Raw genomic sequence first — 25,635 nt, forward strand, 5'->3', positions numbered from 1 at the left:
ACTTTCTATCCTACAATTTTCATATCGCTATTGATGAAGTCGTGTAGAAATCTGGTGGACAGCATGGCTGCCGCTACCAGAGGAGGCTGAGATTGTGTCCATGTATTTTTTTCTGCATGTGTGGGGATTTTATCAAACTGAGGGGAGTTAAGACTAATAAAATTTCCATGTGGTGAAGAGGCCAATTCCACAATTTTTAGAATATTCATTTTAGTCTGAAAGTCTGAGCCATTGTCGCATTCAAGTAAATGGAAAAGTGGTCCCAGACTTTTACCCATATTTCAATTTGACCACTTTTAGACCAACAAAAATGAATAAATGATTCAGTAATTCTCCACCAGAAATGTAGTTGTAGTAGTCTGAAGATGATTTTCAAAACATAATTACAGAAAATATAATTTAACAGTTAACTGAATAAATCAAATATTAAAATATAAAAAATAATAGGAAATATTACGTGAGGAGGGAAACACCTGGACTCATGCTCTCAGTTTTTACATTTGCCGTTTAAGTACCCCAGACCACATCCCCAGACCACATAATATACACTCAGTATTCTGAAATAGTGTTTTATCAAGTCATAAACAGTATTCAAATTAATACAAAAAGTTTTTATTCCTATATTTATATTTGCTTTTACATCACTGCATTCTCCTTTTATTCTTGTGCAGTTATTTTTGTGTAATCTTTTTTATTTAGCCCTCATATTTTACTGATCTTGTAGAAGACTTAATGACTAAACTTTCAATATTTTTTTCACTAATTTAGCTTCCAAAGTTTTTGAAATAGAGACAACCATGAACAACTCTATATTTTTCCTTTTTAAATGTTTAGAAATATTAACAGAGGCTGATGAAGAGAGAAGAGAGAGGAGGCAGAGTTTGCAGACAGCAGCAGAGTGATGGAGAGAGTCAGACAGAGCAGCGAGGCTCCCTCAGCACCAATAGGTCTGCTTTTGGAAAGACAAGGGGGAGGGAAGGGGAGGAGGGGGGCCCTCGGATTAAGAGGCTGAAAAATGGTTAAAACGTGTCAACGTGTAATTGCACGATAAGGCCCCCTCGCGAGGAATCCGTTGGCCCCGTTGCTATTTTCTATGGCGTCCCGGCTAATCTCCTCGCGCCACATTCGGTGTTGTGCAATCGGTCCCCCGTAATCTCCCATGACAGAACCGGGTCCAACGACGGAGGTGAGGGTTTTTATAGGAGGAGAGGGAGCGAAATATGCGGAGGCGTGATAAACTGACGCCGATTAGGCACGTTTAGGACACCGGGAGCACGCGGGATGGGAGGCGTGGGGGTGCACGGGGTTACGGAGTGGGAAGTGCCAGAGCAGCGGTGTCCAAGCATGTGCCAAGCAGAACATGAGGAGAGGATGAAAACCTGCAGACACATGGCTGCGGATGGGTTCAGCCTCCAGCCTCAGTGATGGGCCTGCAGGAGCATCCAGGGCCACTGGGTGTGCAGGCTGTATGGAGACTGTGTTTTCAGTCTGAACAGTGAGTCTCCACCTAGGTGCTGTAGCTATTCATCATTTGGGTATATCTCTTATTACCTGAGGTTCAGTGAAGGTAAATGTGATGCAGCCATCATCAAATCACACCAGAACCTGATGATGATAAACCTGATTATTTGATTCATCACACGTCTCAGATTATAATAAATTATTCACTCAGTTTCTCCACATGGGTTCCAGGTTCATTTGATTTTATTTAATTTATTAATCTCTTGTCAAACCTTGAGGCTGAGTGACTTGATGCTCCTCAGAATAGTTGCAGTACAGTTTGTGTATATGTGACAGAATCTGAGTGTTTGATCCTTCAGTTTTATGTCCTCATATTAAGGCAGTATTTAGTGACAATGACACCAGCTTTATCATACTGAATATATAATAAAAGCCACTAGAAACTAAGTTTGTAATGAACGTTATTGAAAAGGTCAAATACCTTTTTGTCTCTTTTTTCCATTTTCATTTTTTCTTGTTCTGTCATAAATATATTCATATTTAAAATCAAATTTCCTCCCATAAAAACTGAAGTTTATAAATGAAAACCTTCAAAAAGTGAAGAGAGATGATCTGTGAACATCTCTGCTTCTTTCTCTTTCACTTTTGGGTTAAACGTAGCATTTTACAAATATTATCTGATGCTCTGTTTTATGTCAGTTTATGTAGTGAACAACAAACCTTTTACAGCCTCTTGGTCTGGCCGTGAATTTCCTCAAATCCATGTCCAATTAATCAATTATTGGTCAGTGTAAACTCAGAATTCAGTTTGTGATTTATAAACAGCCACAATTCTGACTGCCATTAAGTTTCCTCTTTAAAATAGCCCAGTAAGATGCCTTTGGAGACACTTTAATTTTAAAGCAAAATCATCTAAAATGATGCGAAAACAAGGATTCACATTTATTGTCATCAGTCATGCAGTAGTAAAATGCAGTCGTAGTTAAAAAAGGTGGTCACTGTAAATATTTCTTTTCTTACCATCCACCATATATTGGAAAAACATTTCTGCATTATTCCTTTTAAAATGACTTCCTCCTCATATTAATACAGGTTTGTTGGGTTTTTCATTAGGCCTTTAAATATTGTAAGTCATAAAAAGATAGATCAACCCTTCACATATGAATCCAAATTTCAACAGTTTTTACCAAAGAGCAAAGACAAAAAGAAATTTAAAGCAAACTGACATAAAATTTAACTTCAAAAAATACATAAGAAAGCAATCAGGATAAGGTTGTGTGTAGTAAATACCTTCAGTTTAAACCCCTGACGTCCCTGGAAACAGCTTCATTTTATGTGATTTTCATCCACGTTGGCCTCTTGTTTTAAAGTCCAGACCCGAGTGGGAATTAGCCTGATAAAACCAGGGGTGTTGTTTGCCAGGCTTTTTGTCAGGGGTGACCCCCGGGCTGCCCCAGCTTACACCAGGACTAATCCCCATTCTCCTCCAACACAAAAACCTCCTCTCTTCGCCTTCTCCCTCCTCCTCCTCCTCCTCCTCTCTGCTCTTTCATTCCTCCCTCCCTACCCCGGGGCCTCCAGTGATTCAGCCATTAAATTTAAAGAAGGAAAATAATTTAACCACCTGGAGAATTACACACACAGATGCAGTCATTTGATGTCGAGGGTCAGGAGTGGGGTAAGGTTTGAGGAGCTGTGTTGGAGAGACCCAGGTGGAGGCGGGGTTGAAGTGGGCCCAATTGAGGCTAGTTGCAGAATTAGTAGTTCATTGACCACCGGATACTCTTGTTGTCGGATTTACTTTTGCATGAGATCTAGATTAGTTAGGTCATGACCTTGCAGGAACGTAAAAAAGAGAAACTTTGCTTTGCTTGGCCTGTGACTGCAATAATAAACCAACAGATACTCAGGGTTAGACACTAAAGCTGAAATGATGCATGTTCAAGTTCACCAAAATAGTAATAATTGTGCCAGAATTCGAGGAAAGCAAAACTATAAACTGTGATAAGATGACAGAATCATCATCAGGGCGAGAACATATTTCTAGCTGCAGGTGATTCCATCATAATGTAAACAGTAAGACTAAGCTCATGGGAAAAGCATTTAGCCTTTGAAAATATCCTGCATGCATTTTTACAACTTGCAAGAAAGAAAAAGAGAGAGTAAATAAGAAATCAACATTAACACAACATATTTCAAGAGAAAGGAATAATGAAAATAAAGTAGTAGTATTTAACACTGACAATAAAGCAGGAGAGTTATAGAGGAAGTGGCCCTATTTCAAAATAGAAATGTAGACGGATGGGAAATGAGGACATATTAGGCTCATATTTTGTACAGTCTTTTCCTGTAAAGAAAATCCTCAACAAGTGTTTGCTGCAACCTTTCACTTACAGGATGTCAGACTGTATTAACCATCATGATGCAGTTAGAGACCAGAAATTTCCCAGGGCAGGAAAACTTGAATGTAAACCAAGAAAAAAATGTTGTGATTTCAGGAGAAAAATAGATCATCATAGCCTATTAATTTTCGCATTAAAATATCCTTCTCAATTACCCCCATCACCTCAATATGGCACCTGACCCATTGTAATGTCCAACACGAATTTCTACTGATGAAATTTATATTATCAAGCTTGATACCAGCTGAAAAGATGGCTAGTTAAAAGGTTTAAATGTTTCTTTGATCGATCAGAATGAAAAGCAAAATATGATCATGTTTCCATCATTTTCAATCCTAAGAGAAAAAAATCAATTAACAGCCCGAATTAAAAATATTATCCTCTTTTCAAGGGCATCAGTGAGATGAAAGAACATGTCTCTGTAATGTTTTAATTATTCTTTTTGTTGTCATTTGCATTTTTGACTACATTTTAATTAAACCCGGAACGACAGAATGGGTTTGACAATATTTTAAATATATTTCAGATATGGAATAAATGTAAACGAGCAGCAGATACATGAGTTTGCCTGAATCAACTGCAAAAAATAAATATCCCACAAACAAATCTAACACTTTTCTCCAAGATAAAACTAGTGGAAAATGTATTAAACTCGGCGCAAAATTGTTTTGTTTTCAACCCGAATATGGGCGCGTGTTATTCTGTAAATTATGTACAATTGCATAAAAGCGTTTTCAGTAGGCCTATTTATTCACAATTTACAAGATTTTACAACAACAAAAACAAATTCAAATTACACCGACTGACTCACATGTTTACAAGCATTAAAACTGGAAATCAATTTAAATTGCAGCCAAGAAACTTTTTTTTTAAACACATCTTCCACACCGCCCTCCATTTATTATACGGTTCCCTCTTTGAACAGGTTTTCAGGATCCCTCAAACACACAGCTGGTGCCTTTAATTCCACAGAAAAAGTCGGAAAAAAATAACCTTCAAAATGCACCAGCCTTCACGGATTATAATTTAAATCGTGTCAAAACTTGGCATGCTCTGTTCCAGAGAGCAGAAGTAAATCAGATGCGCTTTCCTTTAGCTCGGACAGACAAAAATCCATCACTGAAAGAAAATAAAAATAATAACAATAAAAAAGTTTGTTCAAAGTGATTGCATTTTTATGGCTATAACCGCCTATAATTTACAATTCATCAGCAGCCTGCGCCCACATCTAGAGTTTAAATATTTGGTTGTGGTTTGTAGTGCTTATAGTACATTTAGAGAATTTAAATATGAGTCAGAGGAACCGTCCCGTTTACCGGAGTGGAGCCGCTGCTCTGGTAGTGCTGCGGGTGGAGCACGTGCAGTCTGCTCTGAACGGAGGAGTCTCCAGCCGCCTCGCCGGTCGGCAGATACATGCTGATCATATCCCGCAGGTCCCCCGTAGGGCACGGCGGCGGTGCGCGCGCCGTGGAAACCGGGGGGCTCACGCTAGGCTCAGATTTCACAAGGGACCCCAAAGTCCCTCCGATCGCCCCGGACACCGGGGAGACACCGGAGCTCTGGTGCTGGTGAGTGTAGCCGGTGATCCCGCCGTAGCCCGGCGGAGAGGCGCTCATGTAGCTCTGAGAGTTTGAGATGGGGCTGTAAGATAAGGCGCTCATGTCGTACCTGTGCACGGGCTGCGGGTTGTGCGGATGGTGGTGCGGGTGATGGTGCGGATGCGGGTGGTGCGGGTGAGCTCCGGTGCCCGGGTGTTGCGTGTACGCCAGCTGCGCCTCCTGCATCATCGCGTGAGCCGCCGCCGCTGCAGCCGCCACCTGGCCAGAGTACGTGCCATTTGCCCAGCCGTTCACGTGCGAAGCGTAGCCCGCATTCGCCCCTGGGTGGCCCCCTCCGGGACTCTCCAGCCGCTGCCCGCCGCCCATCCCTACGCCCGCAGAGGAGCCGAGGAGCCCGCCGGCCAGCGAGTACTTGTCCTTCTTCAGCAGCGTCTTGGTCTTCCTCCGCGGCCGGTACTTGTAGTCCGGGTGTTCCTTCATGTGCATGGCCCGGAGCCGTTTCGCCTCGTCGATGAACGGTCTCTTCTCCGCCTCGGTCATCACCTTCCACTCCGCCCCCAGCCGCTTGCTGATCTCCGAGTTGTGCATCTTGGGGTTTTCCTGTGCCATTTTCCTCCGCTGGCCCCGGGACCAGACCATGAAGGCGTTCATGGGTCTCTTGATTCTCTCCTGGGGGACTTTACCCCCGGCCCCCCCGCCTCCTCCGGCGTGTCCCCCCGGGTTGGATGGGTTGGTCTGGGGCACCACGGGGGAATGTAAGTCCGTTTCCATCATGATGCTGTACATTCACCTCGTCTTGGTAGGACAAAACTTCTCAGTCAAACACACAGAAACATTCAGGCTGGCCCGCGCGCAGCTAAACCTCCGAGGAAGAGGGAGATAAGGAGTGACAGACAGAGCGAGAGATGAAAAGGTGCAGTAGTCTCAAGGTGAAATCCAGTCAGATGTAAACTTGCTCCGCACTTCCCCTTTTCGCCCTTTTTCCTGTCATTCGCCTGCGCTGAGAAGAATAGAAGCCGGTTGTTTGAGCTTTACTTTGGTTGAAGCTGAACTGGGAAAAGTTACCGGAGCGTGCCCGGGCCGCGCGCTTTGACAGCAGCTAAATGAGAGAGAGACGGCCAATGGAGAGGCTCGAGCGCAGACGTGATTTGCATGCAGGGGCTCGAGGTTCTGGTGACGTCGGAGCGCGAGACCTAAAAATTACTCCCTCTGTCATCTGTTTGTGTGTGTAGCTAAAAAACACACAACATGTAAACGGTTTAATTCCCATCATTTCGCGCATGCCTTCTCCTCCAGACAGCGGAGTCTGGGCTCTATAATATTTTCATATTTAGAATTAATAGAAAAAAAAATATTTACAGCACATTACAGTAAATAAAAGGTTAATAAAATGAAATGAGTTATTTTCAGAAACAGATACATGTAGTCTGTGTCACAGCAAAGAAAATTGGGCTGGAATTCAAAATGAGCAGCTATTTAAAATATCCAAATATCTTAAATTATTATCATCACCATAAACATGAACCGATCTGGGTAAACTGTATTTGAAATTTTAAAATAGGCTACTGCCTATATTCACAATGAATTATACTTTTATATCTAATGTAGGAGCTTCACAACTTAAAATAATGAAGCAGCCTGTTAATCTTATAAACATGAGCTAAATAAACCACATTAAGATGTCATATTCTATATAATTTTAAGAATTATTCAGGTATTATTACTCTTTTATACATTATGACCTGTGTAGCTCATAAAAAAGGCTATATTTTTCAATTTGTCCCTGGTTTTTGGTCAAACTAAGCACCACACTGCCTTCTATTCAGAGCCACAGGTGCTTTTTTGTTGTGCCCGTTGCTAGGAAACAGGTGACTGACGCCTGGAGCACGTGCCATTCAAAGCGCCCCTTTTGTTTGTTTCACCAGCACTGTGTGGCGGGCAAGAGAGAAAGAGGGAGAGATTTAACCCCCACACAAAAACTATTACAGTAATGCTACAGTACATGTTAGAAATATTATAGGTTTTTAATGAGCACATTTTAATAAACTAATGAAGTATAAGGCGGCCACTGTAACCCGCTGCAGGCCTGCTGCAATAGGCCCGGTGCTGCTTGCATGCTCCTGTTTTTATTATAAGGATCAAGGACAATTCACCTGAAAGATGTAATTTTATGTGAGTCTGTCATGAAAGGCAAAGGAGAAGCAGCTGTTTTTAAAAAAACAATAACCGAAATATAATATTTATTTTATTCTATCTGGGTTTGTGTTATAAAATTGTCAAATAGGCCTATAAATCTGCTACCACTCTTAAAAACAATAATACACATAAACCATATATTACCAGGGCTGCAACTAATCTTCATTGATTAATCTGCAGATAATTTTCTTGCTTTTGTTTTTTCAGTAAACTGTGATTGAAAACTGAAAAAAGTGACATACTAAAATCACTTTTACCCATCTGACAGTCCAAAAATGTTAAGTCCTTCAGTTAGCTATCATACAAGACAAAGAACTGCAGAAATCGAAGCATGTAAGTATCTGAAAGCTGCGAATCTTTGAAAAATTTCTCAAGCAAAGAAATGCCAAAGGCTTAATTGAGAATCAAAATAGTTATGGATTATTTTCTTGTCTGTCGACTAATCTTTGCAGATTCACATTTTACATTGTCATTTAAAAGATGCTTTGATAAATATTTAATTTAACATTGAAATATGCTGTTGGGTGTTCCGGTCTCCTCCTGAATCACTGGCTTCCCGTCATGTGGAGGATCTTTTCAGCCCTGTGGGATTATGGTCCTAAAGTGGCATCTGTCAGGTGCTGCCCGCCTCTCAGCGAGCCGTTAAACTCTATTGGCGTGCTGGCATGGCTGGATTTTCCTCTCGCTCCCTTGTACCAGTTTGCTATAGTGCTGTTAAGTGGCTTGTATGATCTGTTTTGCGCACACTGTGACAATCTCCTCTCTCTCTCTGCCTCTTTGCATCCAGCACAGAAACACATGGACTCACAGAGACGAGTGCTTTGTATCTTTCAAATGCAGGGAATACAGTAGCAGGAAAATCAAGCAGAGTCATTTTTTGAGGTCGGAATCAAATCAGAAAAAGTGACAAATATTTCACATTGACCGACTAATAACATCTAAACTCTTTGCTCCATTTTCAGATGTAGTGTCTATTCATCGATTGAACAGTAGAGAGACTAATAAGGAGAATCAGACCAGAGCCATTCTTTTTCAGGGACAGTTGGATGATTTCACTTACAATACTGCCTTGAGTTGATGCCTGTGTGTGGCTTTGTGTGATAGGTGAATAGAAAGAGAAGGCCTCCCATCCTGTCTGTTATACCATCGTCAGCGCTGTCAGATCATAAATCTTTGTGTTTTATTTTCTTGGTGTGCATGTGATGCTATTTGCCTTGCTGTGTGTATCTATATTTGAATGTGTACCAGCAGGCGCTTCACTACAAACATAATCATTCAAAACATTGAAGATGAATTTTCTTTTGGACAGTCTTGACCATAACCATGCGGTGTTTCAGGAAGAGGACTGCACAATTAAAGCTTGTATTCATGCATATGAAAAGAGCAATGATGAAATGACTGAGTCAATAATGCAGATAAATAATATTCAGTAAAACACAAGCACTCTTATTTTAATACCATAAAGTTAAGACATATAAACCCTTTTGTGACATATTTTTTAAAAAGTGTTTTCTTCAGTTTGCGCTGGGTTGAGTGAATCTGTCTTGTGCTTTGTCCATTTTCACCTCTGTTTTGTTTTGGCTATGAGGCTTTAAGACAGTATTTGTCAACCACAAACTGCATGAGAGATGAATGAAGGTCTTTCCTTGTCGTTGACAGAATAACAATCACAGCAGGAAAAATAAAGTGGCTTCTTCAATTTCTCTTTGGAGGACTGTGCTGTGCCTTTTCAAAAAGCTGCAGTTAGTTATGCATCCACGATGGGAGCATGAGCAATAAGTACTCTGTGGTTTTGTGCACATGAAACTGGTTGTTGGTTGTTGCTATTCTGCACAGAGTTTGTTCATTCGGTGTCCCCGTCTTTGTCAGGAAATGCAGGGTGTCACATGCAGCTCCATTTGAGATTGTGTCCACTCTAGATCAATAACAGTGTGCAGGGCCCATTGTGGCCAAGAATTTCCATAATGCTGTGCAGCTGGGGGTGCAATCTTCTTTCCATAGAGTTTCCCAACATAAGCACTTCAAGCAGAGATTTCCACATCTGCAATAAACAAACAATATTTCTGGTAAAGCAGATTGTAACATTTGAGAGAGACGGAATAGGAAGCAACAAAATAATTACACTGAGACAGCAGAATTTGGATACTGAATTTAATGACAAACCCAACTATGCAGGTCATTAAATGGCACTTTGTATGTGTCTCATTAAACCATATAATATACAATGATACAGCACAGTAAATACATATGATAACACCTGATACCCCTTCAAACCTTAAATAAGATCAATAGTGGATAATGTCACTAAATGAGGTCTGAACTTCAGCTGAATTAAAGCCAAAAGTAACAGTGGTTTCTACAAATTTGTATGTACTTTTAATGCCGTGCAGCCAACATTTTTGTAGATTTGTGTTGTAGTGTTGAGGGAGTCTGGCCCAACTGGAAATACCCAGAGAGTACTGTAACAAGCATTGTTAGGTCAGCGGCAGTGGACCAATGGGACACTGCTGGAAACGTTACAGACATCCACATCTGTACGCAGAATTCAGGGTGAGTGAGTTACAGCTAACTTTATATTAACAACATGTCGTCCTCTCTGTTATTGTTTGTGAATTGCGAAAGCTGGCATCTGTTGTAGCAATACTCCACGCACAACGTTCACAAAGGCTAACGTTAGCATGTTTAGCTCATGGTGTGACTATATGGAGGTGTGTGCATGTGTGTGCAGCAGCTTCTGCTTTGTGTTTTTTGTGGTATCGAATTTGGTATCAAGAATTGTGAAATTTCATTGGTATTGGTACTGACTACCAAATCCCTAATCTGGACACAGCAGAAGATCAAAGAGTGCACAGCAGTGAGGATGTTCTTCACATCTTCACTCTGCTATTAGGCCCAAAATCTCTAAGCCAACAGGCCGTGAACACACACACACACACACACACACACACACACACACACACACACACACACACACACACACACACACAGGCGAAAATGGAATCAAAGGCATTTCTCCTGTGCAGCAGCCGACCCAGTTTGTTTAAGGCTCTCTGTCACAGCAAGCTGTCAGCTCCACTGGAGCTCAGCAGCACTGAAAGAGCAGACAGCACACAAACACACACATACAGTATGCATATACAACATTAATCTATGATAAATGTCATGTTATATGTTCAGAAAAACTGCTACTACAGCCCTCTCAACTCTGGATAGGATGAACAGTCATCTGCAATAAGACAAGTATGAACTTCCAGACCTCCGTTGCACAGCACACTCACTGCAACTTGTGGTGAATGATGATCTGTCAAGTCAAAGAGCTGTCACAGATATGATTGCCATGCTAAGGGAGTGTGCCACCCATTTCCACCACTTGATTTCTTGCCAAGCAGCATTTAAGGGACATTCAGACTAATCCAGACTGTCTCAACAACTGTCCCGATAGAGGAAAAGAATTCATTCACATTTTGCATCATTCCCTGTCTGACTTGTCACTCCAGGACCACATTTTGTCATGATACCATGATATGATGACCAACAACATATATTGTAATTTCTGTTCAATTTTAAGCATTAAAATGCAACAACTCATAAACTTTTCCTTAAAGATGCTATCATTTGTTTACAATGTGCTTTAGCTATTTCAGAGTAATATACAAACATTTAAAATCAGCCTCTTCATCCTCGTGAACCTGAATCACATGAGCAGCTTGGAGAATGAACGGAAGCATATTCATTGTTGTAGTTCTCCGTGTGTCACAGATCCCAAACTTGGTCCTGGCATTTCTTTGCTGGAAAGAGTCGGCCTACTAAACGCCTACTGATACTTTGAGTCTTGTAACAGGAACAAAATGAGAATTTCCTAAATTAAGCGTAATTTAACAATGATTACTGAGAGCCAACGCCAGCACTCTAAATTCCCTTTGCTCCAGCAGCACCAGGAGAAGCTTTGACTTGAAGGTTTTTGAAATTCACTTTCTTTAATAACTTTCATGAATATATTAACCAGTTGCAGCCTTCTTCATGGAAACTAATGTCATTTTTCCTCCATCCATTTTCCCCCATTTTCAAGTGTCAGAGTAAAGTGGCCTGGTGTACCGAACACTGTTAAGCATTTGCACTCATCATTTAATCATCACACCTCGTCCTTTGATTGATGCCTAATGAATGACCGGGGTCTCGGTTTACAAGACGATCGCTAACACACCCTTGCTAATGGGTTTTGCCTGTCTGCCAGACAACCCAGGCTTCAGACAGAGAAGCGTGCGTTCATTTCTCATACAGTCAGAACATACTTGGAGCTTTCTTAACAGGCAAAACCAAAAATACATGTTCTGAGCTCTCCTGTAATTAGATGGACGGCACAAAATGTTCACATCTGTTCCATGTATGTGGAAAAATGAAAGATTCAGCATTGAGCCCATAGTATAAACCAGGCCTCCAGTTTTATTCAACAACATCTCCCCCTGAGTACTTTCACAATTAGTGGCCACATCACTTGTCACTAATAGGCCCCAGTAATGGTCTGACACTAGTGGGAGACAGATGAGCTTTATGTCTCAAATATTGCAGAGATGTTTTTGAATGCTGCATATTACACTGTGCATTTTTCCTACGCTGTGGGTCACAGAGGAGGGGAGCTTCCTTCAAGACAACACTCGGAGAGGCTGCCAGTCCATCACGGATCTGTGCACCGTATATTTACTGTGAATTAGTAGTGATAGCGCTACGTACCAGCGATAGACACTTTAACAATAGCTATAAAAGAATTGTTGGATAGAAAGTCCAGCAGTTTCACGGTTGCATGAACAAACGCTCGTGCCCTGGCTCATAAACAGCCAATCATATCCCTTGATAATGGATCAAGCTACAGGTGACAAACAGCCAGACATTTATATTAACTACCATTTATTTGCCATAATGACCCTCTTATGTTTAGATCTGGTATCTCTAGAGGAACTATTGTCTTCTATCATAATTTATTATTATTATAATGACTGTTTTTATCACCCTGTCTTAAATTCAACACGTGATCCGAGGCACGTTTTGTATATATTTGTATGTATGTATTTATGTACTTCTGTGCATGAGCATTGTGACGTCCTAGTGTTATCTGATGCAGTGGCTTGTAGTCTGAGCCAAGTTTACCATCTGGGACAATAAAGTATACCTGAGCTTACCCTTTCCTGAACTCAGTCACACTGTAGTCGCCATGCACAGATATTTTTCTGCAGAATTATCACATCTGGACATTCCTGTGTGGTTTGTAGGGATTAAACTACAGAGGTGAGACAGTGTCACCAGCAAAGAGAATTTAGGCTCCGAGAAGCTTTTACATTTGCTGTTTTAAACACTTGGCTCTCTCCTGTGGACAGGAAATTTCTGGGGAAAAAGACATGATAAACATAACGACAAGTGATGTTTGAGAAAAGTCGTGCAAGAAGAGATGAAAAAGATGATGTAATGCAGCAGCAATGATCAGCATCCCTCTTTGACCTTTCACACGTTCAGCTGAGCTCTCCACAGCAAACCTTTTTGTTTGTTATCATTCTTCCATCTGCTACAGGCAGGTCAAACAGTGTTGATGCTGCAGCTACATTTTATTTGTACACCCTCCCCTCCCTCATCACACCCCATACACACACACATTTAATTTAATTAGAGCATGTGCGGCCTCCCTCTCTGCCAGTATTGTCAAGGCGCTCGGGAGCAGCCAACACTATCACTGATTGCTTCTAGATAGGAAGAAATATGATTAGACCACGTGTTTGAGTTCGCCTGTTTGTGCGTGTGTGTGTGTAGAAGTGGGAAGACATCTGATTGTGGATTTGTTAGTAGCGAGAGCAGAGGTAAGCTGAAGGCTTGAAAAGGATGAGGAGATGATTGGATGGAGGGATAGAAGAGGAGAGGGAAGGTGGAAGAGGGAGGAGGGAGCTGATACATCAATTTGTTGATAGATACTGTCATTTTTGGCATTGTGTTTTTACCAAAGCAATAATCAATCAATTTTAAAGGAATACTTCAAATGGGAATTGTGCCTTGTTTCTACTTAATGCTAAGCTAACAACAGTATGAAACGCTCCGAGCAGCAGCATGTAGCCATAGCTTCACTTGGTCTACTTCTTTTGAGTCCAGGATGTGTCTGAAATCAGTCCTTGTTCACTAACGTTCCCTTGCATTCAGGCTTAATGCTAAGCTAGGCTAATAACATCCTGACTCCAGCTCTGTGCTTGAAGCACAGACATGAGATTGATATCAACCTTCTCACCTCACTCTCTAAAAGAAAGCAAATCAGCATATTTCGTTAACAACTACAAGAAACTGGTATTGGTTAAATTGTCAGAGGTGAGGAAGAGGACAGAGCAGATAGAGGGAGGAGGGAAGAAAATGGTGAAGAGGAAGATCCCTAATCTCTGATTATTAGTTTGATTTTCAAATGGACAGGAAGTAAACATGAAAGCTTTGATTCTCTGTGTAATAAGATTAGTGTTATTAAAGCAAGAAGGGCAGATAGGGAAGGAGAGAGGAAAATATGGTGAAGGAGAAAAGAAAGGAGTGGTAAGGAAAGAGGGGGGAAACCCTGCTGAGGAGTGGTGAAAAGGAAAAAAGAGAGGGAGGTGAAATAGAGGGAAGGTAGAGAAAGAGAAGGGGGGGTGAAAAAGGGAGGCAGGGAGGGCTGGGCTGGAGTGACCCCGGCGAAAACAGATTAGTCGACCATGAAGAGGATTACCAGCAATGATAGTCCCTCTGAGGGCCAGAGTCAGTCACAGCCAACACACACACACACACACACACACACACACACACACACACACACACACACACACACACACACACACACCATTGCACACACAATGAACACATCAAAGCGATCAGCATCAGTCCAACCTGTCTGGCTAATACAAACACACACATAACTGTCAAAATACACAAAGTACATGTACTCCATCCAGCACACACACAGGTGGCTCTCTATGGGAGCCCCTTGAAAAACCTCCAGTATTTTTATTTTTCAACTACATGGCCTCAATCGCTGAGCAAGTGATGTTTTTCTCTAGTCCCACTCGTAGCTGTAGTACCACTTAGATTGGGTTTCTGAAGCACGTCAGCTTCCCCCCCTACAGATGAGACAGGAAGTAGTCACATTAAATGCCACAATAAAAGAAATCTAATAGTCCACCTCTCCTGAAACTATCTGTGCTCCAGTTCTGTCTATCTTTTACAATCCTCTAGATTAAAAAACGCTAAACATTTCTGATCTGACACCTGTATCAGCAGGATGGCAAATCTGTCTGTGCCATTCAAAAGCGTTTTCAAATCACTGGTGCAAAAATAAAAGGTTTCAGCTCTGACACTGCTACATCGAGGTTTGTTTCGATTTAGATACAAACAAGAGAAAGCTCTCAACAAAAGGCTCGCCACAGCACCAGAATTCAAAACACATGAACCTGCTGTCACTACAACAAGTTGATTGATTGTCTTTCCACTTGCAGTTACTATACAAACACGATTACTACGCAAATGCTGAAGGGCTCAACACAGACCTGAAGAAAACGACTTTGCAAAAAGCAAACATCAAACATATAGCAGCTTCATATATCAGAGATCCCACCAGTGTTTTGCTTAAACACTCAGCACTTTTCTTAACAGTTACAAAATATACACACACTGTAGGTTCAGCTGCCAACTGGAACAAACGGAAAACAGGAAGACATCACATCATCAACATATCATGCAACCCTAACTTCATTTAAGCTTCATTTTACTTTTACTATGTTTCTATGTTTTTTTAAAACTATTTAGTAATGTTTGCTTGACTGGGAGGATGTGCATGTGCTTCTGTCTCTCAAACACACACACACACACACACACACACACACACACACACACACACACACACACACACACACAAAACTACAATTCTGCCAATTTTGCACAACAGCAGAGAAAACAGCTGACTGTCAACAGCGCAGAAACCTCTGTGTGTAGTTAGCGTCAGTGGCCAAGAACAGCTAATCCTGCTCAACCCCCACCGTCACCGTCATGGCTGATTTTAACTGACACATCTGAAAAGACAGAAACTTTTGTCTGCTGAGACTACAATCGATCAAAACCTGAAAACAGACACACCAGCAATAAATAATGACATGGTTTTTACTAACTTTCTGACTTGACACAAGTGGTCTTGCAGAGAAAGAAGTGATGAATAATTTCTGCATAGATCCATTAAGATCTGAGCTTGACAAATTGACCACATCTGAACTGGAACCCACACTCGTTCAGATTCTGTTTGGACTCTTGTGAAATGTGAAAATACTCCATTACAAGTAAAAGTACACAAGTATTATGAGTACAATGTATTTAAAGTATCAAAAGTAAAAGTGCTCCTTATGCAGCAAAATGGCCCTTGTCTATTGGATGATTATTATTGATGCATAAACATGTACTTCATACAGCATTTTAATATTGTAGTTGGTAGTGGTGGAGCTTTATATGTTTACTTTGAGATCTACACAGCTTAGAGAATATTCTGCACATGACTTGTATGTATTAGGTTTGACATAGATCAGTAAAAAACAATAGGCTCCTTAATTTTTAATCCAAGCCGCAACATCACAAAATGCAGTAAAAGGTCAAATGGGTTGATTACGAGCTTTGCACACACAAATCAATAACCAAATAGAATGATAAAAGACACTAAACCTTTCCTTCTTGCTGACATTTCTGTCTATCCCACTGAGGGAAAGTTTTGATATCAAGACCCCCCTCAGAGGAGGACAGGGGTCCTCTCTCTCTGCCTCCTCCACTCAACCTAAATGAGGGCTTTTTCCTCGTTTTTTTAGCTGCCGGTAGTGGTGGGGGGTGTCAGGCTCTGGGAAGAATGAGGACTTCCTGTGGAGGGCCTTTCAGTGTGGGGCTGAGGAGTCTCTCTCTCTCTCTCTCTCTCTCTGTCTCTCTGTGTCTCTCTCTTTCCTTTACAGTTCCTCTCTAGGTCTCTCACTCATCCTAAATGGGGTCAAGCTTCCAGCCGGGACCTGCTGCTTTCAAACACCCCAAAGAGCAACTCTCCTCCACCTGCCCTTTCCTCCTCTCCCTCAGCAACCTTTTCTTCTTCTTCCCCTCCTTTTGCCTTTTCATTCCTGTCCCTCACTTCATCTTCCTCTCCCCTTCCTCCCTTCTACCCCTTTCTTCTTCTCTGTCCTGCAGATGCAGTGTTCCTCTCTGTCTACCTACAGTAGTGTCCATCTCTCCATCCATTCATCTAGAGGTGTAATACTTCTTTTTCTGCTCTTCACTTCATAATTAACACTTGAGCTGTGTGAACTGATTTTATGATCTGCAGGTCGAAAGATATCCAGGTGAAAACTTGGTGGAAAAGTGAAACTTTTGAACTTTCTTTTAGACATCTGGGTTGCATATAATTATTGTTCCAACAGCACGTCAGAAACTACAGTTACAAGCTGCTTCTCGTAGAAAAACAATCTGAAATGCTGTTCAAACACACACACACGCACGGGTGGCAAGCTAAATCTGAGGGATTGTAAAATGATTAGCAAGATAGGAAAGATTTTGATACACAAAATGAAATTTGTCTTTTCTGCTTTTTCTCAAATGCAGTGAGTTTTTGCTCTTGAGCACTACACCCTATTAAAATGAAGTAATCTGACAACTCTGTCTGAACAGCTCATAGACATACGAAACTTGTGACAAGGGGTCACAAGTAGGCATGGCCTGGCTGGGGGGTCAGAGGCAAAAAGAGGTTGGGAATCTCGTGTAGTGAGTAATGTTAAAAATGTAGATTATCGTGGGATATTAAAAATCTTCAGTGAAACCAGAATAAAGACACTTATTGGGATATTAAAACTATTCAAGCACTCTTGTGGGGAAAGAGCTTCGTGAAGGCAGCGAGTTGTAAAGCAGCTCTGTGAAAAGCCCCGATGTCGAAAGTGGATGTAGTTGTTAGTACTAAACTACCAGTATTCAAATATTGTGGAAGTCTTTTTATAGTTACATGTAGTTAAGTCACTGCTGTGTCAGCGTCAAACAAAAACTCATCAGCCTTTTCGAGAGCACACCGTCTGATTTCTTAGGTTTATCCTTTTGATTTTAAGACCTAACATAAAAAGATGATTTACATTAAATGCAACTGAACTTGAGTCAGTGGCACTCAGCCACCTGTCTAAAACACACAGACACACAAAGGGCCCTCCCTCTTTCAGAATCACCAACATACCTTCCCTCCTTTTACCAGGCGACCATCTATCCATGGGAGAAAGCAGTAGATAGGCAGGTTGAGGACTTTGTTCTCTGTATATCCATCTATCCATCCAGGGTTAGGTGAGCTCAGTCGTTTCTACACTTTTTAAAAGGAGCGGGAGAAGAGCACGGAGGAGATAGAAATTAAAGTTCCACTTATTCTTCCCAAGTTCTTATTGTTCCTAGATGCAGATATTTTTCAATACTTTTCCATCAGAATGCTCAACGGCCTAGCAATGACAGAGATGGTCCCACAGCATCGCATCTTTGAATTCCTGCAGAAGCCAATGTGTCCATCAACAGCAGAAACTGGAGCCCTGAAGATGGGGAGAGTTCAGTTGCTCCTGATGCAGCAGGAGCAGCTGAACTCTCCCTACCTTTACCATTCACATCTTTTTCTTCTACCTCACTCCTTTTTTTCTGCTTCCTTCCACCTAGGCCTGTCTGAAGCCTTCCTGCAAACCTCCTCTGGCTCTCCCTTGTATCCATTCCTCAGGCCTGCCCACCTCTCCCTTCCCTCCATGGCGTTCCTCCCATCCCTGACTCTTTCCAACTCCACCGCCGATGGCCAGCGTGTCTCTCCGCTCCCCTCCGACCCATACTGGGTTTTATTTAATTTGTCCGTATAATAGACGTGAATGAACCCCGGGGTTTAGAGCTACACAGGCAGAGAAAGCGACAGAGGAGGGAGGGGCAGGCCGCTCAGCAATGTGTGTTAAAAGAGAAACAATAAGTGCCATTATTTTTGATTGGCTTCCCCTTTTTGAAAATTACTTCCAAAGTGTGATGTCCCATTGTGGGAGCAGAATAACGCTGAACAATGCAGCAGGGGGCAGGGGGGTAGTCTTATATATCCAGGCTAATATTCAAGGGGGCTTTGGCCAATGCTGGCTGGCCTGCACTGGATAACCCTGCAGCGCAGCGACTGGGCCTGGGGTTAGGCTCATAATGGGAGGCATTGGGAGGCCTTTAGTTCCCATTGTGGCGGCTGTGTCAACAGAGAGGCCGCTGGGAGTTGCCTGGCATGTGGAAGGGAGAAAAGGTCCTTTATCCCCTTCTTTTTAGAGAGAGAGATAGAGAGAGAGATAGAGAGAGAGAGAGTCCCTGTTTACCCAGTAAGGGTTGTTGGTAAATTGTCTAAAGGGAACAAAATGTGCAGAAACTGAGTCATTAGTTACTGTAATGAATGCAAACTAACTCGTTCTCATTCCCTGTGTGCAATGAGTGATGCAGCGACTGTTAACGATGTGCCAACCAAGTGTTTTTGTCCCCACTGTCCTGATCAGACTCCTTCATCCAGAGTCCAATCTGATTTTTATATTTACCTTAATGCTGGTTAAATGTGTATTTGACGTGCTCAAATCACAGCTGCAGACCACTACATCTGACTCAAATAAAGTTTACCAAAAGTTACTAAATATTTCACAGAAAAGAATGTGACTCCTGAAACGAACGTGACGCAATCTGCTGGAGAGACGATGTATCACTCGTTTGGACTTGTTGCAGTTGCACCGTTTTGTCACGAACCAGAAAAAAGTCACGTTGATTTTTGCCCTGCCATGAAGTTACTCACAGAAATGATTCATTAAAATATATTAGTGACCGCTGATATGAGCTGCTGCCACACCTCATCATATTCACCAGTGAAAGTGAACTTCTGCTTTTCACATTCAAACACTCTCAACTCATAGTGTATGCAGTTGAAAGCTGCACTGCAGAGTAGCAGTCAATAAGGAAAAGCAGCACTGCTGTAGCAGGATGAGGTGAATGCCCAGTTATCCTCTCGTGTCGGGCTAGCATTACCCATGGTGCACCATTGACTCTCTTTCATTTTAATTTCGTTTTAAGTTAATCTGGACAGAGCAGCTTCATGTCAGATCACACGGTGTAGAAACAAACCACCAGGTTAGCCAGACTGTTGTAAATATCCATCACATTTTACAGACCCACTTCCCGGCCTAAATTTGACCTGGTTCACTCGTGTACCACGGCTGAGCACGCACAATCTTCCCTCCAAATAAAGCAGTTTTAGATGATCCATCTTATTTGCGACCTGTCTGACTGTGCTCCTTATAGTGTTCTCAGATCTGATCTACTACTGAGTACAGTATGTTATCATACTATCATACTGGTGGACATGATGGCCAGAACTAAACTATGAAATTAAGACCCAAGTTGTATTTAACTGGAATAATCGTACATGTCGGCTAAACTACTGACATGTTAACTTGCATGTTAAGTGACTTTTTCAGATCAATTCAGCAGTTTTTTTACATTCTATGTGCAGTGTTCTTAAGTGTCTTGTTGTGCTGACCGGGCTGTTTGTTTAAGTAATCCCACGGACAGGAAGAAAGGTGAGGTGGTTTAACTGTTGTCTCAGGTCAGACAGGAAGGACAGAACGTTTCATGCTATAGTCGATTACTCTGCAGCCGCTTGACCAGTCACTCAAATGTCTCTGTGGTAAAACTCGATTTCTGATAAACTTTGAAACAAACATTCACTATCTTTTGAACTTTAATAACACACCTAAAGTGTTCGTAATTGGCAGGTTCAATCCTGGAGAAAGATTTAGTTTGACAACTCTTGCCAATGAAAAATAAAAAAAAAAGAAATGTGTACAAGCTAAATTGTTGGTCCTCTTAAATCCCTCTCCCTTCCTGCTGTTTTAGAACAGAGCACCCGCACACACACGTACACACATACACTCATATACACACACACACACACACACACACACACACACACACACACACACACACACACACACACACACACGTGGTTGGCTTGTCAATATCACTGTCGGCCTATTCATTCAACTCCACCTGGGAAAGAGACGGACACGTGTGTTTATTCTAGATTCTGTTCCCCCAGAGACACACACACACACACACACACACACACACACACACACACACACACACACACACACACACACACACACACACACACACACACACACCCTCCACTATTATACTTGTCTCCTGGCTGCGATGAGCCAACCTTGAGAAAGCAGGCGAAGCTGAACAAATAACGGCATCCAAACCACACACGCAAGGATGCACACACACACACGCAGGCGTACACATGTATGTAAATACACACATGCAGAACACCAACACCTAAACAAACAAGCCCAGCAATGGCAGCAGCAGACGCCAAGCAGCTCTCATTACCAGCCAGCGCAATGAGCTGATGTCCAGACACACACACACACACACACACACACACACACACACACACACACACACACACACACACACACACACAAAACCAGAAGAGCTACTCAGTCAATACCCAGCGAGAGTTTTGTTCCACAGTAAACTGGAGGGACAGGCCAATGAGCTATTCGGCACACACACTTTTTTTTCCAAAGAGCATGTACATGAGATTCATTTCAATATAGCTTTGTTTTTCATTTTCTAAGATGGTTCAAATTCATGCTTAATCACCAGCTTTTTATTTCTTTAAACATCATACACGCTCACTGGAGAAATGAACATCCAAACTGAACCAGCGCAGCAGAGAGAGCATGGTGGCGAATAATAAACTGGGAGGCTGGTGGACAGCTCTGGACGCTGTTTGTTTACTGCAACCAAAACAGCATCAGCAGTTTGCTATTGGTGCCTATTGTTCGTCTGACATAGATAAACCACGAGAGCGAGAGACAGAGCGACTGGTCAGCATAGAAGGCAACAGAAAGAGGGGAAACGTCTGGCAGTGTTACACCAAGCCCTAACTATGAATATCTCCATTTCTGTGGCATTTTAAATTTGAGAAGAGTCTTTTTTTTTTTTTCAATCATTCCTTTCCACTATGTGTGTTCATGTGCTGCTCTTCTTCTCCTGACCCTGGCGTCCTGTGACGTCTTCTGCACTGATTAAGGTTAAGTTTGAGTTACTGTAGGTGGCGCTCTGTTTCTGTCTGTTCATGCTCATCAAATGAACAGACAGGTGAATATAATATCAATATATGTCACAACACTATCACTGTGACCTCTGTCATGAACAAACAGTTGAATTAACACCTCTCTGCTGTTGTCAACAAAACCTTATAATAAACATTATAATCTTCCTTAACGTAGAATTTGTGGCAGACCTGTTGTATTGGGTTACATGAGATCTTTTAGGTGTACCTAATAATCTGGCCACTGAGGAAATGTCTTTGCCATAGGGTTTCTCAGAAGTATATTCTTCCACTTATTTTGCACAAACTCGTACATCATTTAATTTCTTTACATTCGTACGCTTTTACTTTCACTGCTTTGTTCTCCTGCTCCTTTTCCCTTTCTGCTGCGATTTCCTCACAGTGATCATTAAAGTACCTTATTATCTTGTGTACACATGTGCACACTCCCGGCTAATGACAAGCCCTCCAGCTGACCTGCTGACCCTCATCAGAGCAACAAAGAGGCGGATAGCAGTGGCAGGACAATAAGATGGAGAGGTTGCTTAGGGTGACGAGATAAAAGCAGTGACACGACAGCGATGGAGGGATCAAGAGCATGACAGGAGGACAACGGGAGGAGTAAGGGGGCGGGGGGTGGCGGGAGGTGGGGATGGAGTGATGGCATTAAACTCATCTTGGCGTGACTCTATCCATGTTGAAAGTGAAATGTTAAGGAGACAGTTAGAAATCAAAGGTAGTGCCTTTAAAAACACGGGGGTTAGCACTAGACAGACGATTCATTCAGAAAATTTCAATTTCAGGTTTGTTACAGCAGCTTCACAAGTGTTTATCAGACAGTCCCTTTGCTCAAGGGAGCAAAGTAAAGAGTAATTCAGCTATTTAGTATTTAAAAATGAATAGTCAGAACAACAGCAGAGGCAAGATATCCTGACTTTAATCTCCAGAGTGGGTCAAAAAGTCAAAAGCACTCCATCATACACGTCCTGCAATGACCCTTGATAACATCTTTTAGTTTGACACGATAAGTACCTTTCAACAAGACTGAAATTATTAACTCAATTATCCAAATAGTAGCTGATTCGTTTTCTGACAATCGACTAATCAATAATTGTTTCAGCTCTAGAGAATTCATACAAAACTTATTCCGGCTTAATGTAATCCACGACTTTTCCCCTTCAAGCATGTCCGTTTTCACTTTGATATAATATACCAAGACACGTTTTTAATTTCTTGCCGCGGTAACTCTGTTTTGCCACATCAGCCCTCCCTCCAGGTGTATGTCAGGCAGGGATTCAGGTGGACTGCGAGGCTGCCGGGTGAAGACGCAGCGCCAGAGCGTCGCTGCTCAGTCGAACTGGACAGATGAGCAGGATAAGAGCGGGAAACAGCCGTGTCCATCATTCTGTCTGTCTCTAGCATGAACAACATACATTATCATCTCATCACTGTGCTGTCAGCAGTCTATTCCCTCTGGGCCACACACACACACACACACACACACACACACACACACACACACACACACACATTGTAGTAGTACATACTGTCAGGCTGCACTGATAAGATGTCCATTACGCTTCTTTCAGTCTGATAGACAACATAAGTGTATTTTTAGGAACAAAATCGCGCAGTGACTGCTTTAGTGCCGCTGTGTTGGCAGACCTGCCTGTTGTTACACACTTGAACTGGACCATGGACCTACTAAACAGAACAGTTACACTTGCATCTTATTGAATGGTATAATCCTTGCTCTTGAACTGCTGTTTTCTGATCACAGCACAAAGTTAAATATTCTTTTGGATTATCAAAATAACAAAAAAACATTGTGTGGTTATGTAACTAGTGCGGCAACTGGGTTCTTTTTTTTTCATTATTATTATTTCTTCTCTAAATTCCAAGGTTTAACGTTCAATAATGTGTGTTTTCTGTTCAGTGTGCAATCAACGCACAGAAGAAAATCTGCAAAGCTTCAAAAGTGAGAAGCTGGGACTACAAAGTATTTGGCATTTTTGCTTAAAATTTGACTAAATCATTATCAGACTAAATAGTTTATCAATTACCAGGCAACATGATCTTTTTTTATCCATTCAATGCTTCATCAAAAGAAGTGACACATTTAACTGCCAGTCACATAGTAAGATGGAAAAAAAAAACCTTTATGCCAAGTTGTTGTTATCTTGTTTTTGTGCTGAAACCATAGATGATTAATCAATTAGTTGATTGACACAAATGGGCAACTATATCAAGTAAAAAGGGCCAAACATTTGTTGCTTCTCCATTGTAAGGATTTGCTGGTTTTCTATGTCGATGGAAGATTTAAAAATCTAAACAAGCGATATTTTTGCAAAAATTCCGCAACATTTTATACCCCGAACAATCAATTGATCAATTTAGAAACATACTGTACGTAATCTTTAGTTGCAGCCCTGGTCAACTTCCAATTCATAAAACATTAAATATTTTTCTGTTTGTTTTTTGGGGGGTTTTTTTTGGTGTTGTTTTTTTAAGTACTAACTGCTAAGTGCTCTCAAACTCGTTACCAAAATCTACCATCAACCTGCAATAGCCCAGCCCTCATAAATAGATGATATTAATGGTAGTATGTGAACATGTGATAAGTGGGCTCATTATCTGATGGATTTTCAGTTTGGGAGGAAACTAATTTCCTCCCAGGAAGCTGGTTTAAAAGTTTCCTATTCTCAAAAAAATCCGCATGAAAAGACCAAAACCAACCAAGTGTTCTTCAGTCTGTGTCTCAATACTTATCCAACTTTTCTACACTGTCTGCGCCACTCACCCAAACTGATTTGGTCCTACTGAAGATGTAAACCTTTAACAACGGGTCACAGATGTGTAGTTTCATACATTTGGTGCTCCAGTGATTCATTAATGCAGCAGGAATGTGTGTGTGGATGGAACAGTGGCGTTCCAGGCAGTGAGGAATAAGGTCTACCAGGCTTTACTTGTTAATAGGTTCATTAGACTGTTTTTGACGGGAAGAAAATTGTGAAATTTCATCAGCTCCGTCCTTCAAAGCTTACTTATCTGTGAGTGTGTTGTGAAAGTGCACGGGTTAAACTCTCTTCAGCAGAACTTCTATCTCATTAATCAAACAAAACATGCTGAAGTTTCTGTCTCAGCCAAATACCATCAAGAGAAGTCCTTATTCAAAGGATCTGTAGTTCTTAGCTGCTGATTTAAGGTGCAGTTGGAGGTAATGACACTTAACCTCATCCATGCTGCTTGCACACATTCAGCTACAGGGTCTGATTGAAAACTTCTCTTCACTGATGAGAAAATAAAATCCTCCTATTGTGGCAGAGTGCACCAGCACAGAGAGAAACAATAACTCTGACCTTGCATTATAGATTCCCCCTCTGTGCTGTTGTGGATCTGTAGCTCAAGTGTTTCTCATTGAAAAGCTCCATAGAGAGACACACATGTACACACACTAACTATCAGCCTTGGCAAGATGAAGAAACTGCAGAAGGGAGATCCGAGCAACAAATGACCACAGACATAACGGCTTTTCTATAGTCAGTTGAGTTTCGTGAGTTTAGTTGTTGTGTAAGAGCTGATGAATTGTAATATTAAAATAAAGTTACCACCAGAACTTTAATTTGGAGCAAACTCTACATTGAAACTAAGGCTAATACTTCTTTTAATACTAATACAATACAGTAAATAAATAAAGGATGGCGTTCTGTTATATGAGTCGCTTTAAATTGGTACAAAGACATTTTATAGGTATGATAACAACATGTGACCACAGCAGTCACTGAGAGCAACCTTAACGGTCTGTTTTTTAAGATAATGAAATCCACCTAATAGATCAACTGTAAGCTGTTAAGTTACA

The 25,635-nt window shown here is 41.6% G+C and overlaps 1 protein-coding gene across 1 annotated transcript; it reads right to left on the reverse strand.

Annotated features, from left to right (window-relative positions):
• Window positions 1-5,146: 5,146 nt before the first annotated feature.
• LOC111237549 (transcription factor Sox-1a-like) lies at window positions 5,147-6,208 on the reverse strand. Its single transcript, XM_022766683.1, has one exon. It carries the CDS (start codon window positions 6,206-6,208, stop codon window positions 5,147-5,149), a length of 1,062 nt encoding a protein of 353 aa, XP_022622404.1.
• Window positions 6,209-25,635: the final 19,427 nt, after the last annotated feature.

The sequence above is a fragment of the Seriola dumerili genome, unplaced genomic scaffold, assembly GCF_002260705.1.
Source record: "Seriola dumerili isolate Sdu_G_001 unplaced genomic scaffold, Sdu_1.0 BDQW01000998.1, whole genome shotgun sequence".
Classification (NCBI taxonomy): Eukaryota; Metazoa; Chordata; class Actinopteri; order Carangiformes; family Carangidae; genus Seriola; species Seriola dumerili.